Source organism: Heloderma suspectum, chromosome 2 (assembly GCF_057233095.1).
Source record: "Heloderma suspectum isolate Gila_16-S chromosome 2, 16-S_ref, whole genome shotgun sequence".
Lineage (NCBI taxonomy): Eukaryota > Metazoa > Chordata > Lepidosauria > Squamata > Helodermatidae > Heloderma > Heloderma suspectum.
The window spans coordinates 229,275,083-229,293,515 of NC_139459.1; the positions used below are offsets into that span (position 1 = coordinate 229,275,083).

The following is an 18,433-nucleotide window of genomic DNA, read 5'->3' on the forward strand; positions in this document are numbered from 1 at the left end:
TCGCTTCGGGGTGGGTGTTCAAACCCTTAAAATGTAAATTCAATGGGAGACAAACCAGAATTAACAATTTAACCATTTTTATACAAGAGAGAATGGAAAAACAAATATCATAAGAACGTAAGAAGAGCCATGCTAGATCAGACCAAGGGTCCACCTAGTCCAGCATTGCATTCACACAGTGGCCAACCAGCTGTTGACCAGGAACCCACAAGTAGGACATGAGCGCAACAGCACCCTCCCACCCGTGTTCCCCAGCAGCTGATGTACATAGGCTTAGTGCCTCTGGTACTGGGGCAACATATAGCCATCGGGACTAGTAGCCATCGATATCAAGCTACATTTTTTGGTGAGTGTAGAATTACTTATTCTATGAACTTCTGTTCTTTTGTTTTTACTCTTCTTTTTACACTGAAACTTTCAACACGGGAGATCTCCTCACCTAGACCTGTGCCTAACCTAAGGTTCCATACCAGCATAAATGTCCAAAAAGAAAGATTTTTGCTGCCATGGCTGGATGGGGGAGGGAAGTCACCTCAGTGGCATGGTGCTTATCTGCATGGGAACTGTTTAACATGAAGTAAAAATTACCACAAGGAGTGATTAATGGACCCCCCACATCGCAGCTATAATGTGCCAACTGATCCTCAAGACTTCTTCCTCCTGTATACAGGTATCACCTAGGAACATAGGAAGAGCCCCCCTGGATCTTATACCTAAACCATGTACCAATGCAGGCTTTTCTTTAAAACCTTCAATGAACTGCACTCCACAACTTCCTGTTGCTTAATATTTGTCTTTTCTTAATATTTAACCTAGACCCATTTTCTGATAGCTTAAAACCATTGCTTCTTCTCCTTTCTTCCATCAATACCAGCTCATTATTTCAATACTGCTGATATCTCTGCACTGAATCCTCTCGTCTTCTATTTTTCTTGAGGCTAAACACACATCAGATTCCTCAATGATTTCCCTTCTGCACCTGCTGTCATGCCTGCAGCATTACATCATTGTAAATTTGTCAAAGTTGTTTTTGAACTGTGGCATATAGAAATGAACCTGTCACTTACTTTATGTATTTATTGCAAGCCACTATGGCAGCCTTTTTCTGCTGAAGACCTGGGTAAAAATCCTTCACGTTATTTAATTAGTTTATTTATTTTCAATATTTATACAGGCCGCCCAGTACCAATGTTCTCTGGGCAGCTCACACAACATAAAATATTAAAATACAGTGATTGAAAACAACAAATCACACAGAGAAAATTAAATCAAATTATCCAGCATCATGAACAAAAAAATACAGATAAAAATGGTGGATTAAAATTCATTGATCGCAATTTTTAAAGCCCTGGGAGTATAAAAAGATCTTCTCCTGGTGCCAAAATGACCATAAAGAAGGTGCCAGGTGAGTCTCTACAGGGAGGGCATTCCACAACTAGGGTGTCACCACTGAAAAGGCCCTCTCCCTGGTAGTCAGGGAGAGCCAGTGTGATGTAGTGGCTAGAGTGCTGAGCTGGAAGTCGGGAGATCCAGGTTCTAGTCCCCGCTCAGCCATGGAAGCTCACTGTGACTAGGGCCAGTCACAGACTCTCAGCCCAACCTACCTCATAGGGTTGTTGTTGTGAGGCTAAAATGGAGAGGAGGAGAATTATGTGCGCCACCTCAGGTTCCTTAAGGAGGAAAAAGGCGGGATATAAATGTAATAAATAATAATAGTCACACACCTCACTTCACCTGGCAGAGGCATCCAAAGCAGGGCCTCTGAAGGAGATCTTAAGGTTTGGTGGGCATATATGAGAGGAGGTAATCTTTTCAGCCAGCAATCATGAATGCTACTCTGCAATGCACAATGTAATGCAGGGGAAAAGAGTACCTCCTTGAAAGATGGGTATCTTTGGTGTCCAGAGTCCTGTAAATTCCCTCCTATTTCTGTGCTAGGAACTGCAACTCCCAGTGCTGGCCTGAGAGCAAGGTGCCTCAATAACAGCAGCAGATGACTACAGCCTTTGTGTCATTATCTCATTCAGCAGCATTGCTCCAGTTACTGATGCTACATCTTCCCTGTCTTTCCTATCACCCGCCTCCGTGCACAACCTAGAGGATCGGCCTGGGCTAAGAGTTTCAGGGATTGGCTATACTGAATGAATTCACCCACACCCCTCCAAATGCCACATGTAGAACGAACACACACACACACACACACACACACGTTATCCTCACATTTAAAATACAGGGCAGGCCTTCCCTAGCACACAGAATAAGCATGCTGATTTTGTCTGTGCTGTACTGGTACTCTTCTAAAGTTTCTTTTTAATGTATGTGTGTAGATAGCAAGTCATGATTGACCCTGAACGGGTTTCGATCAGTAAGTTTGGGGCAATGCCATTCCTCTAGTATACTTGCCCAATAATTCAGAATTCCCTAAACCCATAATTGCGGAATATTTGAAAAGCTCTACCTCTTGGGGCTGTGCTGTGGAAAGAAAGGCAGGGAGGAAGTGCATGCTGGACCAGCATGCTAGAGGTTGTAGCTTGATGCTTTCATATGAGAATCCTGAGATCAAAAGCCATGAGTCCATACTGTGTGAGTTTATATAAACCATGTTCATAGCATAAAGGAAGAGATGGGATTGCAGGGGGATTCCTTGCATCAGACCTAGAAGAAGCAAGCAAGGCTGTGGCGTCTGCTCATTTGTCTGATAGGCAACTTTAGCAACGAAGTGTAAGTAGTTCAGAAGCGTAGTGCAAAGCTTGCAGTACATTTGAAAGGTCTTTAGCGGAGCTTCTGAGTTACATGTGTGTGACCTGTGATTAGAAAGATAAACGGCACAGAGTGGGGAGGGCTGTTTTTCATATATTAGTGCAGACTGATCAGCACAGCCACTTCCATGGCAGTGGGAGCTGGATGGGCCTGTTCAGCCTATTTTGGTTGCTCTGTCAACAAGCTGTCAAGTCTTGGGGTGTTTTTGTTTAATTCCAGTTCAGTACTTGGGCCAGGGCGACACATCCAGGCTCTTGACCTTACCTTACTGGTTTACCTTACTGGTAGTGCCATGGATTTTCCAGGAAATTTTGAATTGGAGAATTTTCAGTTTATATCAGAAATTTTTTTGATGCCCTAAAGGGTGATGTGATTTAGCATGTTTATTTTACTTGTATTTAGTTAACAACAAAGCTTTTAAAAATGTACCGCATGTTAATTTTTTCTTCCAAGACACCACAAGTATCCGACCTGAAATATTTTTGGGGGAAATTAAAGCACAGTGAATGGGCCGTATACAATTGTGTGCCAGCGCTAGCACTAATGATGTTGCCAGGGCAATGGGGAAAAGTGGCAATTTGCTGCTGAAATTTGGCAGCAAATTGCCGCTTTTCCTCCATTGCCCTGGCAAGCGCTATTTTACGTTGCACGCTCATGCGTTTACACTAGCGCATCATCATTAGTGCTCACACTGAGGCACAGTTGGATCCTATCCACTGTAATTTAATATTATATTATGTAGAGAATTTTATTGGGATACTTGTACATTTTAAGGAGAATAGATTGTACTTCCTCTACATTGTTTAAATGTACGGGGGAAAGGTATTGAAAATTGTTGACACACTAATACATTTTAGCAACCTAAAGAACTGTGAATGATATGCTGACAACCACTCATCTACAACTCTGAAGCTGCCAAGCTTGCCTGATGTTGTATATGCCATGGACATCCGTTCCGAAGGAGGGCGGTGTGTCCACAGGTGAGCTTGGTGGAAAACCATTGATATGGACAATGAATAGACAGTATAAATATGATTTGTACTCTTGTTATCAGCAGGATGAACATGGCGACATGCACACAGTGATTCTGTACTCATGTTATTAAATTATAAAACCTTTTCATTGCCAAGTGGAAGTGAAACCAGTCTATAGTGACCATGAGGAACAATAGCAACTAGTGACAAGAGGAGGTTGGGGGATGTTGACCTGGTGTTGAATGGGGTATGGCTACTCTTGAAAGACCAGGTCCGCAGCCTGGGGGTCATTGTGGACTCCCAGCTGTCCATGGAGGCTCAGGTGTCAGCTGTGAGCCGGACAGCGCTGTACCAATTCCATCTGATACCGCGGCAGCGCCTCTACCTTCCCGACCATCTGCTCCCATCGGTAGTACATGCCCTGGTCTACTCTCATTTAGACTACTGTAATGCGCTGTATGTGGGGTTACCCTTGAAGACGGTTCAGAAGCTGCAGCTGGTACAGAATGCGGTGGCTTGCCTGATTAAAGGCAGCCACCAGTGAGATCACATCACTCCAGTGCTGAAGGAGTTGCACTGGTTACCAGTTGTTTTCCGGGCCAAATTCAAGGTGTTGGTTTTGACCTTTAAAACCCTATATGGTTCCGGCCCAGCCTATCTCAAGGATTGCCTCCAGCAACACCAGACAGGCCACTTAACAAGATCAGCCTTGGATGGCCTTCTCTCTGTCCCATCAGCCAGGACTGCTAGGCTGGTGAGGAAGAGGGAGAGGGCCTTCTCTGTGGTAGCCCCCACTCTGTGGAACTCCCTCACTAGGGTACTCTGCCATGCCCCCTCTTTAATGAGCTTCCGCCATGCATTAAAAACGTGGTTGTTCAGGCAGGCATTTGGGGTGGGTTAGGGTATTTTTTAGAAATACTATGTTTTTAATGTGAAATGTTATTGTTTTAAACTGTTTTTATTGTTGTACATCGCCCAGAGTGGCTGAGTGACCAGCCAGATGGGCAATTAATAAATTTAATAAATAAATAAAAGTGACAATGGTGGTGAGAAGGTAGATAGATCCACCACCATTGGTGAGGGGGCCTATTGAGGGTGTCTTGCCCAAAGGCCCTCAAAATCCTGGAGCTGGCACTGCCCACCACCTCTGTTTCCTCCATATCGGGGAAATAAGAACTTCCTTCCTTTCTGGCTGACTGATGTTGATTAAGCATTTTTGAGATATATTAAAGTGTGGTAATGTTGCCATTCAGTAAGCATGGCCTCCATCTGCACAGGCACCACTGCGAGTGCTAATTATGTTGGCTTGTTAAGCACAAAGTCACAAGGAAGCAAAGCATGAACAGTTCTGAGTTTGTTCATGTGGCTGCCTTGTTTCCTGCAAGGCTGCAGACATTCAACATTTAGCATGATCAAGTTTCTCTTTTATATAAGTGCTCTCATTAGGGATGCATGGCAACCTCCATGTCTGCTGGCAAGCTCTCCAGCCACATTTTCCAATGAGAAACTACACACTGGGACTGAAGTTTTACCCTCACACTAAGCATATCCTAGAATCCAGAGCAGGGGTGGGCAACTTGTGGCCCTCCAGATATTTTGGCCTACAACTCCCATGATCTCTCACCATTGGCTATGCTGGCTAGGGGTGATGGGAGTTGTAGGCCCAAACATATGGAGGGCCACAAGTTGCCCACCCCTGATCCATAGTACATAAGAACATAAGAAGAGCCCTGCTGGATCAGACTAAGGGTCCATCTAGTCCAGCATTCGGTTCACACAGTGGCCAACCAGTTACCCCAATGGGAAACCCACAAGTAGGACATAATAAATAATGTGTTCCCCAGCAACTGATGTGCATATGTATGCTGCTTCTGATACTGGAGGTAGCATATAGCCATCAGGACTGGTAGCCATTGATAGCCTTCTCCTCCAGGAATTTGTCCAACCCCCTTTTAAAGCCATCCAAATTGGTGGCCATCACAACATCCTGTGGTCGTGAATTCCATAGTTTAACTATGCACTGTGTGAAGAACACCATGACATGTGAGTATTTTCAGAGTGAGGGGTGGGGAAGGATTGTGGCTCCAAGATGGCTGGAGGGAAAAGAACTATTAAGGCAAAAGGACTGTCTGGACTTTGGCCTGCTTCACACATGCATGTTGTGTGACATAGATGTAGATTAGCATACCTCATGGAACTTCTGTATCTCTTCACCACATTTTACCCCACACACCATGTATTTGGTTTATACACTCAGCTGCTTGTCATAGTGTTCAGCAATCGAGTGATGCATGTAGGGATCAATGCATCTCTTTTCAGCCCATATCACTTTGGCATGAGTTTTTACTCATAGTTCAGTTTTCACATTAATGTGCAATTAAAAAATAAAATAGCCACTCAAGATAAATATTTGTGCGTGTTTTGATACCTTTTAATTGTCGAAAACTGCAGTATGAAATCTGATGGATAGCTAAGTTCCAGTGCACAAATTTGTCTACAAGGTGTAGATCAGGTGGTGATGTATAGGATTCGTAAACACTGAATTCCTCAAGCATCACTAGATGTACATGAATGTATGATCCGGAGATGTAAGGGCCTTGGAATGTGAGCCATGTAAACTGGGAGGGATGCAGAATGGGGAGAAGGGGCGTGAGTTTTTTAAAAAGACTATTGGTGCAAGGGAAAAGGAAGAAGCAGAGGAGAATAAAACAGCTGAGAAGAACAAGATAGGGGCAGCTGAAGAGAAAGACAAAAGAAGGCAGCAGCAGGGTGGTGAAGAGGAAGAGACAGAGCAGCCCTTAACCATTCAGGAGTACCGTTATTCAGGAGCAGAGGTCAGCAACAGAAGTCCAGGGAACTGTGAAAGAGACTGCCATTTCCCCGTTAACAGCAGCACTAAATTTGTAATTCACTGTGGTTTAGAGTTAGGATTGTTTGCATTTGGTGTGTATAGTTCTGTTTGTTTTTAGCTTTTAAACAAATGGCTGCTTACTAAAAATCCTAAAGTTAAGTATGTTTTGTTATATATTTTTTTGTTTCTCTCTTGCATGGTTGCAGTCTGCCCATTCTCATCCTTATTATAGAAACCTGAAGTATTACCATTTGAGGTCTGGCAATGGATAGGTGCTAATATAGGAAAGATTTTTGATTATGATGAATGTGAAATAAAATTTATTTTAAAATTTACACCAATGGTGTCTTAAGATTAAGAGGATATACAAATTGACTTACCATAGACGTTGGAGATGTGGAAACCAAGATGCTAAATGTATACATTTTGGCATTGTGCAAAAATTAAATCATCTTAGACCTTGATTTTGCATTATAATGAAAGGAATGGATAAATTCCAGGATGGTATTTGACCATACTCTTTATTTTCATTGGTTTGAAAATGTTTCAGAAAGATTATTTATTTTGAATTACTATCTCTGTTGTTTTTAAATTTAAAAATGTATATTAAAAGTCTACTGTTCATCCTCTGAACTTCTACAGAGGCATGCCATGTTGATGGAATTCAGAGACCTAGAAACGTTCTCATTCATTAAATCCCATTTTAGCACCCCCCCCCTATATATAGATTAATCACTTGATGCTTCAGAGTTGCATATCTTTTAAACTCTGAGGTTTAAAAGATGTATGATTCTGGTTTTTTACATACTTAGAACTGGGTGTGTGTGTGTGTGTGTGTTTTTAAACAGAATTGGTTCTTTCCCTGAAATAATAGTGGCTAAGGATCACTTGATTGGAGTGGTGGGAAGCAGGGGGCAGAGAGTTGTTTTGATAGATTCCAATTTGGCAAACATCAATATATAGCTTTTCTATTTGAAGAAAGAGAGCCTACTCATCCCAGCTGTTAGAGATAGAATTGACATAAGGTGTTTAGAAAGATTTCAGATAGGAACAGGTTTTTACTCAAATATGAAAGCTTTAGATTTTATAGTTCTGCTATGAAGAGAAAATTGTTGTAATAGCTTAAGATCTCTGTTGGGAAAGCATAATGGGCATAAATGTTCTGGAGACAAAAATGATAATGTGTGTGGTTACAAAAGGCATGTGAATGGTTACTAAAACGAAAGGAAAGGAGTCAGCTGTTGTCTGTAGACACCAACAGAAGGGCGAAGGAGTAACTTAAAGTTGTTTTAAATTAAAAATTATCTAAAGCCTTCCTGATTGACAATGATTGGGAAGGTTATTATTTAGATTCCATAGTCAAGGATGTTATTGGGCTGCAGTGCCTTGGGAGTCAGAAAGTTTCTGTCCCACAGGAGGCTTGAGGTATCTTCCCAGATCATTGATGCCAGGTTGATTTATGCATGTGGTTGAATAAAAAGCCACATGTAGCTGTGGCTTGTCATATGAGCGTGTATTTACACTGGAGGAATGAAGTTTATGCGAGGTAAAGGAATAAAAACATTAGATCAATGTGCTGCTTCAGCAAAGGAGATCGTTACCTTGTCATGCTGCTGGAGCTTGAGCACCTCAGTGACGTCATGAGCTAAACCGTGAAGGGACACCCAAGACGGGAAGGTCATGGCAGAGAGGTCAGACTAAATACGATTCCTGGGGAAGGACACGGCAACCCACCCCAGTATTCTTGCCATGAAAACTAAATGGATCGGTACAACCAGAGATATGTTAGAATACCATCGGAAGATGGGACTCCCAGGTTGGAAGACAGTCAAAATGCCACTGGGGAGAAACAAAGGATAAGTTCAACCAGCCCCAGATGTGATGACGCAGCTAGCTCAAAGCCAAAAAGACGGCTAGCAGCCGATGGTGCTGGTGGTGAACGACGAATCCGATGTTCTAAAGATCAACACACCATAGGAACCTGGAATGTAAGATCTATGAGCCAGGGCAAATTGGATGTGGTTATTGGGGAAATGTCAAGATTAAATATAGACATTTTGGGCATCAGTGAACTGAAATGGACTGGAATGGGCCACTTCACATCAAATGACCACCACATCTACTACTGTGGACAAGAGGACCACAGAAGAAATGGAGTAGCCTTCATAATTCATAATAAAGTGGCTAAAGCAGTGCTTGGATACAATCCAAAAAATGACAGAATGATCTCAATTCGAATTCAGGGTAAGCCATTTAACATCACAGTGATCCAAATATACGCCCCAACTACAGATGCTGAAAAAGCAGAAGTAGATCAGTTCTATGAGGATCTATCTGCAGCACCTACTGGATAGTACGCCAAAAAAAGATGTTCTTTTCATTACAGGAGACTGGAATGCTAAGGTGGGTAGTCAAACGACACCTGGAATTACAGGCAAGCATGGTCTGGGAGAACAAAATGAAGCGGGACATAGCTGATAGAATTTTGCCAAGACAACTCACTGTGCATAACAAACACTCTCTTCCAACAACCTAAGAGACGACTTTATACATGGACTTCACCAGACGGTTGACACCAAAATCAGATCGACTACATCCTTTGTAGCCAAAGGTGGCGGACATCTATGCAGTTGGTAAAAACAAGACCTGGAGCTGATTGTAGTTCAGATCACAAACTTCTTATTGCACAATTTAGAATCAGACTAAAGAGAATAGGGAAGACCCACAGATCAGTTAGATATGAGCTCACTAATACTCCTCATGAATATGCAGTGGAGGTGAAGAATAGATTTAAGGGACTAGATTTAGTAGATAGGGTTCCGGAAGAACTATGGACAGAAGTTCGCAACATTGTTCAGGAAGCGGCAACAAAAAATGTCCCAAAGAAAAAGAAAACCAAGAAGGCAAGATGGCTGTCTGCTGAGACCCCGGAAGCAGCCCAAGAAAGAAGGAAAGCAAAAGGCAACAGTGATAGGGGGAGATATGCCCAATTAAATACAAAATTCCAGAGGTTAGCCAGAAGAGATAAGGAATTATTTTTAAACAAGCAATGTGCGGAAGCGGAAGAAGATAATAGAATAGGAAGGACAAGAGACCTCTTCCAGAAAATTAGAAACATCGGAGGTAAATTCCAGGCAAAAATGGGTATGATCAAAAACAAAGATGGCAAGGACCTAACAGAAGCAGAAGAGATCAAGAAAAGGTGGCAAGAATATACAGAAGATCTGTATAGGAAGGATAATAATATCGGGGATAGACTTGACGGTGTGGTCAGTGAGCTAGAGCCAGACATCCTGAAGAGTGAGGTTGAATGGGCCTTAAGAAGCATTGCTAATAACAAGGCAGCAGGAGATGACAGTATTCCAGCTGAACTGTTTAAAATCTTGCAAGATGATGCTGTCAAGGTGATGCATGCCATATGCCAGCAAATTTGGAAAACACAAGAATGGCCACCAGATTGGAAAAAATCAACTTATATCCCCATACCAAAAAAGGGAAGCACCAAAGAATGTTCAAACTATCACACAGTGGCACTTATTTCACATGCCAGTAAGGTAATGCTCAAGATCTTGCAAGGTAGACTCCAGCAATTCATGGAACGAGAATTGCCAGATGTACAAGCTGGTTTAGAAAAGGCAGAGGAACTAGAGACCAAATTGCCAATATCCGCTGGATAATGGAGAAAGCCAGAGAGTTTCAGAAAAACATCTATTTCTTATTGACTATTCTAAAGCCTTTGACTATGTGGATCATAACAAATTGTGGCAAGTTCTTGGTGGTATGGGGATACCAAGTCATCTTGTCTGCCTCATGAGGAATCTGTATAACGACCAAGTAGCAACGGTAAGAACAGACCACGGAACAACAGACTGGTTTAAGATTGGGAAAGGAGTACGGCAGGGTTGTATACTCTCACCCTACCTTTTCAACCTGTACGCAGAACACATCATGCGACGTGCTGGGCTTGATGAAGCCAAGGCTGGAGTTAAAATCGCTGGAAGAAACATTAACAATCTCCGATATGCAGTTGATACCACTTTGATGGCTGAAAGTGAGGAGGAGCTGAGGAACCTCATGACGAAGGTGAAACAAGAAAGTGCAAAAGCTGGATTGCAGTTAAACCTCAAAAAAACCAAGATTATGGCAACCAGCTTGATTGATAACTGGCAAATAGAGGGAGAAAACGTGGAGGCAGTGATAGACTTTGTCTTTCTAGGCACAAAGATTACTGCAGACGCTGACTGCAGCCAGGATATCAGAAGACGTTTACTTCTTGGGAGGACAGCAATGACAAATCTTGATAAAATAGTTAAGAGCAGAGACATCACACTGACAACAAAGGTCCGCATAGTTCAAGCAATGGTATTCCCCATAGTAACCTATGGCTGCGAGAGCTGGACCATAAGGAAGGCTGAGCGAAGGAAGGTAGATGCTTTTGAACTGTGGTGCTGGAGGAAAGTTCTGAGAGTGCCTTGGACTGCAAGAAGATCAAACCAGTCCATACTCCAGGAAATAAAGCCAGACTGCTTGCTTGAGGGAATGATATTAAAGGCAAAACTGAAGTATTTTGGTCACATCATGAGAAGACAGGATGCCTTGGAGAAGATGCTGATGCTAGGGAAAGTGGAAGGCAAAAGGAAGAGGGGCCGACCAAGGGCAAGATGGATGGATGATATTCTGGAGGTACAGACTCGACCTTGGGGGAACTGGGGGTGGCGACAGTCGACAGGAAGCTCTGGCGTGGGCTGGTCCATGAAGTCACGAATAGTCGGAAGCGACTGACCGAATAAACAACAACAATGTGCTGCAGTATTGAAAAAAGCAATTTCAGTGTTAGGATCATGCCATTTTCTGTGTAAAACAATAATGAGATACTTATGACACATCTGTGTTTAACTTTCTGGTCACCTATCTTAAAAATAATATCCTAATACTACAAATGACCTGTGTGTGGGGTGGAGCACCTTGTTCATGGAGAAATGTTCAAGAAGTTGAGGCTTTTTAGCTGTTGAGGCAAACAGCTGTTGGGACAGGGTAGAGATTATTTATGAAATTATGTATGACTAAAAATTGTATCTATATCTATCGGTATTATCTCTTTCAAAACACTAGAGAGTCTTGTAATGAAAATTATCAGGAATAAAGTATACGCAAAAGGAAGTACTTTCTCACACAAAATATAATTAAGAAATTATTTGCCACAAAATGTGATGATGTTGACTATGCACGTACATGACACTTAAAAAAAATAAGCATATTCATGGACAGTAAGCCTCAGTGACTGTTAGCCATGATACCTAAGAATGGAACATCATGTTCAGAGGCAATATACCTATAATTGCCAAATCTAACAACATGCAATAGGGGATAGTTGTCTCTCTCATGGAAGACAGAATGCCAGAGTAAATCAGGGATGTTTATTCTGATCCAGCAAGGCAATTCTTATGCTCTTATTGTTCTAGCCCAAAATAAATTCCAAGAGTTGTCTTTGTATTTATTAGAGCAGAAATAAAGTTAATGTTTAAAATTGGTCTTGGTATCTACTGATGCAAAGGGCAAATTTTCAAGCACAACAGGTGCTGCTTGAAATGTAAAGTCCAATTTTGTAGTGATCTTTGAACCATGAAATTAGCATTCGATCTGCAAAATCAGCGTTCATATATCAGCTCTAGAGAATGATAGTCAAGTAACAACAAAATCCCTCCTTTTTCATGCTGCTTGCATTCCATGAATTATTGCTATTCAGTTAATAGCCTCTGTATGTCAGATTTCCAGACAGGTATTAGAAATTGGGGAATCTACACAATTTATGCACATATACTGAGTAAATGTGACGAAGGCATTTTCTGTATATATTTTCCAAGATATGTGTCAGACCCACATCCTATTAAGTTTGAAGGCACGGTGAGGGAAGGCAAAGGTGAAAATGGTCTGTAGTCAGCAAAGAGCAGGAAAGCAGAGTCTCCTAGTTTCCAAGATCAGAGAGCAAACCTGACCCAGAAGCCTATGAAAACGGGGGGTGGGGGGATCACCTGTTCCATTCTGGCATATTGGTATGAAGAGGCTTTGTTAGTGGTGTGGCTGGACACCCTCTAGTTCCCATCTCTTGAGCAGAGTTTCATACTGATGCACAAACTAATCCCCATCCGACACCCTCCCCCGCAAGATTCTGTGTTTAGGGCACTCTGCAACCTCATGTCCTGATACCATGTCTCAAAGCTCATAAATATACATTCACGGTCAACATGAGAGTTTTGTATGGGGGGGGGGTTGTACTTTTGGCTTGCAGCTTCTAAAGCTCACTGCAGAATACCGTAGCCCGCTGTGGATTGTGATAAGATACCGTTTGCTTTAAATATACATTTGTGAACTATAGCAATACTCAGATTATGTCAAATATGCCTTTCCTGTCTCTTCACCAGCAGTATGTCCCCCCGCCCCTTTCCAACAGTTGCGTCCTTCCCTGTGACATTACTACCACGTCATTCATCATGATCACTGCCATGTTGAAATAAAGCAGTTTCTAAGGGGTTATTAATTAATTAATTAATTAATTTAGAATAACCAGTGTTCTCTAAATACATTTTCTACATAATTTATTTTCTAAATAAATAAATAAGAAGGGGGAAAGGGGCAAAAGCTAGGTGAGTGGAAGATCATGACACACAGGACCAGGAGAAGCAGGAGATGTTGTGGGCCACTGGAAATGCACAACTGATATCAGGCTCATCCCGTGGAGGGTGAACCTGGGCCTACTACAGATGTGTTATCACTATACACACCACAGAACATTAAGGAGGACACTTAGGCCCAGTTGTCTCTCTATGTAGCAGGAAGCATGGCTACAATCTCCATTTGTCAAATTTTGCTTGTACAATGTGGCAGGTTTGGGGTTTCTTTCTTTTGAATGACTTTTTTTCCTTTCTTTTTCTTTAGAGCTGAAAAAACAGAAGTTCTGAGTGAAGATCTCTTGCAGGTACAGTGTCTTTCTTTCCTGCACCTTCTGCCCAGTAAACACTAAAACCACTTCATAATTTAATATTTTATACTGTTCCATGCATAAAAAATTGAAACCTTGCAGAGCCCAGTTAACAGGGACTACTGTGTGCCAAGTATGAAGATAATGTCTGGTGTTCTGAAGAGGGGTGAGGAGGATTAATGTGACGCAGGGGCCCTTTTTGATGATAATTTTTAAAAGCTTCAGACTTTTGCTATTATGTATTGGGAACTTTTATTTTGGGTTAGAAAACTTAAATAGTTTTGTAGCTAGGTAAAACTGGATTGTATTTCTTTTGTAATTAATTAAAATAAGGGTGTTTTTTTTAGAAAAATACTAAATGCAAAGATGCTTTTTCCTGGGCTTAGATGTCATTGAATCCTCTCCTGCCTCCCCACTGAATATTTCTAGGACCAATCTACATGTTCAGAAGAAGCAGCCCATAATACAGGCCTCCAGGGAACTGTACTACTTCAGAATGGAAGTGTGAGGATTCACAAGATGGAATGTTCCTATGCATTTGGAGTGTGCGTGAGCGTATGAAAGGATAGTGTAGTTTCGGAAAAGCTGAACACATCCCTTTTCTCTAAAGTAGATAGTATAAGTCTGTCTTTTTCTTTTCTTTTTCAGTACAGGCTTTTGTGTATATGGAAGAAATGGGGGCTCTGCTCTTCATGTGCATGAATCTGCTCATCATGTGCATCTACCAGCATCGTTTAGATCACCCTCAAAATGTAGGAGGCATAGTTTCAGTGCAAAGTTTCCCCCCACCTCTAATAGGATGAGATAGGAAATCAAATCAGCATGCTTCAGGCAATATCATTAGCAGTCATGCAAATTGGAGGTATGAGGCATTCATCAGCTAAGTCCGCATGCCAGACTTCAGAGGCCGATGGATCTCTCACCTTCACTGGCAATTAGAAAAACTGCTCTTGGTTATGCCAGGGAGCAGGTAGATGCCTCAAGCAATATACACATTGGCTCTGAAGTTATTATGGGTGGGGATTTTGTTCTCTTGCTTAATTTTATAGTAGCACATACCTGTAGAGAATGTATATAAAACATGCTTGGTCAGCAGAGCAGTTTCCTTTCTCTGTTGATAGCTAGCTAACAGGTGATCTATGGTGTGGCTTTTTGCAGTGCAGATAGTCCCAAGGGACTCCTTGATTGTAATATGAGTGGTCACTCTTGAATTTGGCTCCTTGTTGAAGGCCAGAACATTTTATATTTCAGTTGCTGTTTTATTGCTTCCCCTGCTACTCAAAGGGGGTCATAGCATTAGGTTTTCAGTCTCCCCCCACCTAAGAATATGATTTCTCTGTTTAGCTGCATGTTTTTTTTCCAAGCCCCTAAACTTCAAGTTTCAAATGGCTTCGGTATTTCTGTTTAGTGACTTATCCTGCTGAGCTCTGTGCAGTATCTCCAGTTCCTGGACCAAACATCTACCAGGGAAATCTGTTAAAAAAAGTCTCAGTAGCAGCATCTGCCTTCTTCTCTTCCCAGGCCCTAAAAACAATACTGAGAAAGCTAATGGGATGGTGAAACTGTCCCCTGCAACCACTGTTCCTAGGGTGTATCTTGAATGAGCTGTTCATGCCTGATTTCAGTTTCCAGTGTCTATTTTCAGAAAGCGTGTCATCCCTCCCTTTGAAAACAGGGAATACTCAAGGTGGTATAGTGTCAGCTAGAGTTGGCATTTGTGTCAGATATGACCAAAGAATAGGCGACTATATAAGGCATTAATTTTATCAGATCAATAGCAAAGTTATTATGCCATTTTCAAAAGTCTCTAGAGACCGGCATCTTCCAGGAATTAGACCAAGCAACAGACTGGATCACATGGAGGCCCTTGCTTCCCCACAGCAAATGCAGTGACATTTGTTATACTTTTGATGCCTGTGATTTCTTGATTTCTGTCACTACCTTGAGTGTGTGTATGTGTGTACCTTATCCTTCTGCTTGAGCCTTGTGTTCCTGTTTAGAGATGCCTGCAGTTAGAACACATGACTTCACAAAAAGCCCTTCCCCAGGCAAGCTTTCCATGTGTACCTGGTCACATTTAAATGCACATGCTGCATGCTCTGGCCCATTCATGTATATAATATTAGCATACCAGCAATGTACCTGCCTGGATCATTGAGCAGTGGGGTTCTACGTGAAGATGTGGTCATTGCATTTCAACATTAGCAGGCACATGTGGAAATCTTACACAGACAAGGGCTTTTCCCCTGCCCTGCATCCTGTATGAATTAGTCCTTAATTGAGAGGAGAATGAATGCAGAAAGAGCTTTCTGGAGAGCATTGCTCTCCAGAAAGCCGGGGGGGGGGCACCTGCTCCGAAATGAAAAGTTTGTGAATGTGTAACATTGACTTGCTGGGGAGCCTTCTGCCTGGCTATCACATTACCCCAGGATGCAATTTAAAAAGAACTCTTTATACTTGCACAATCTTGACTACATGGAATATTTGACCAAATAATAGGCAGTCAGCTGACAATATCTGGACAATTGAACAGTGCAGAATCTGACACAGTGCTCAAGATACAAAGTATTAATTCTCCCTTTACACTTTTGTACTCTTGTATGGATACCTGGAAATGCAAGGCTCACGTGTATAATGTTCAGTCCCTTTGTTCAGTCGGTCCCTTTGATATACTTGGGATGTGGGGGCTGATCCTATTTTACACACTAAATTTTAAATGCATGCTCCTTTCATACTTGACAAGGTGTGTGTATTTGGAATCTCACATCCATGCTCAAGTACAAAATGTAAAGTGAGAATTAGCCTTGACATTCTTAGCTTTCATTTAAAAAACAAAGTTCTAGTTCTTGTTATTGCTTTCACAATGTTAAGCTACTCTCAGCCTCTACAAGAGGATCAGAAAATTGAGAGTGCGCCACTAGCCAAGAAAGAGAAATCATATGAACTGTTCTGTTCGTTCCCATAAAGCCAAGCCTATTCTCATCTCCCTGCCACCCCAGTATTTATCTGTTGGCCTTTTATCTCATGAATCGTGCAGCTTTGACGGAAACTTCCCAAAATATTATTCATAACAAACAATAGAAATATATGGATATGTTTATTTGATTTTATTCTGCTTAACAAGGTCCAGCTTTTATTTCAAGAAAATTAATGCTGAAACAATTCCATCGCCTGCTACTTAATCTGTTTACTAACTGCAGTGGTTCATATCTCTGTATTACTGGGACTGGAAAAAGCAAACGCAGTTATTGTTAGATCAGTAACTTGCTTGTAAAGTCTGATTAAATAATGACGCTTTTATTATGGCATTTGTTCACTATCCTGCAGTCCAACATGTTAAAATGGAGCTGTTATTGAAAGCAGGTTGGAAGTGGCCTCTTAAGGGACCCAGAGTCTGGGACATACGTAGACAGGGCCTGTTCTGAAATGCAGTGGTGAGAAAGAGCTGAATGTCTAGATTGCTGGGAGATGAGGATGAGCACTTCTGATGTGGCGTGTGCTGCTGTGTCCATTTCTAGGTGGAGAAGCGTCTGGAGTTGGTGAAGCAGGTCTCCCACAGCACACACAAGAAGCTGACAGCGTGTCTTCAGGGTCAGCAGGGATCCGATTCTGATAAGCGCTCGGTGAGAGGTTCCAGTATCCACCAGTTAATGGGACTGGCCTTATGTCTCTTTTATGTTTGCCCTGAGAAGGAGAGGCAGGATGAGAGGGAAACAAATTGAGAAGGCACCTCAGCCAGCTTTACCCTCCGGTGTATAAAAATTGTATATGAACATAAATATGAATAAGTAAAATAGGGTTTTGTGGGGAGGAGTTCTAAAAATATTGGTTGCATGGAAATAGTGTCATTTTCTGGGTTGGAGGTGGTCCAGTGATGTAACAGGTTAAAAAAAAAAACAAAATTCATACCACAGTTGCTTTTGTTGTAGAAGAAATTGCCTTTGACGTCACTTGCCCAGTGCTTGATGGAAGGTTCTGCCATTCTAGGGGACGACTCCCTGCTTGGGTAAGATCCCATTCAAACACTCATCTATGGAAAAGATAACACTCTCCCCACCCCCCACTCCCTGGCCGTCTTTTTTAAGAGGCATTTCAGTCACAATAAGGTTCCTCTGATGGAAAGTCACTTCATCTGGAATGATGTTGGGGACATGCTGTAATATTTAATTATTTATTTACTTAAAATATTTATTCCCTGCCTTTGCTCATAAATGTTTTAAGGTGGCTCACAAGCAAGAACTGTAAAATTCAAAACCATCATATATCACAAGTGTAGTGTTTGCAATGAAAAAGAATTATTTCCTGCTCCTGTTTGGATGGCTCTCAGCTACTTTCGGGTTGCTGCCCTCTCCCTCCCCACGCCCAACCCCTTTGGGTTGGGTCTCTGCAGTCTTACAGCTGTCATGATCGCTTCTTAGAATGCAACAATAAGTAGCAGTTTCACACCTGCCTGTTTGTATGAGGGATAAACCAAAGCAAAATGCTGTGAAGCCTGGACCAAGATGGAACCATTTTGTACTTCCAGTAATATAGACACTATATTATTCTGCTACCTTTTGGGTCCTGGACATGCTTTGAGCCTAACCTCATGCATCTTCTCCTGCGAATCACTTTCCGTCCCATTGCCATCTCGCTCTCGCTCTCGCTCCCTCTCTTGCTTGCCTTTCCCCTTGGTGAATTGTCTGTTTCCTCCCCTGCAGAAAGATGCTGAAGCTATGTGGAGAAGCAGAGGACAAGCTAGCTCAAGAGCTCATCCACTTTGAGCTGCAAGTTGAAAGGGATGTGATTGAGCCACTATTCGTATTGGCTGAGGTGAGAGTTGTGAGCACTGAGTTGCGGCACTGGTCTCTGCATTGCGTTGCTTTAATG

General features: G+C 42.1%; 1 protein-coding gene across 1 annotated transcript in view; it reads left to right on the top strand.

Moving 5' to 3' along the window:
- The window catches only part of ARHGAP44 (Rho GTPase activating protein 44), a 128,634-nt gene that overhangs the window by 67,431 nt on the left and 42,770 nt on the right, over positions 1–18,433 (top strand). Inside the window, exons 2-5 of the mRNA XM_084838350.1 lie at positions 13,522–13,561; positions 17,083–17,187; positions 17,494–17,570; positions 18,265–18,376. Coding sequence (XP_084694476.1) covers positions 13,522–13,561; positions 17,083–17,187; positions 17,494–17,570; positions 18,265–18,376 — 334 coding nt within the window. The remainder of the gene's footprint in view (positions 1–13,521; positions 13,562–17,082; positions 17,188–17,493; positions 17,571–18,264; positions 18,377–18,433) is intronic.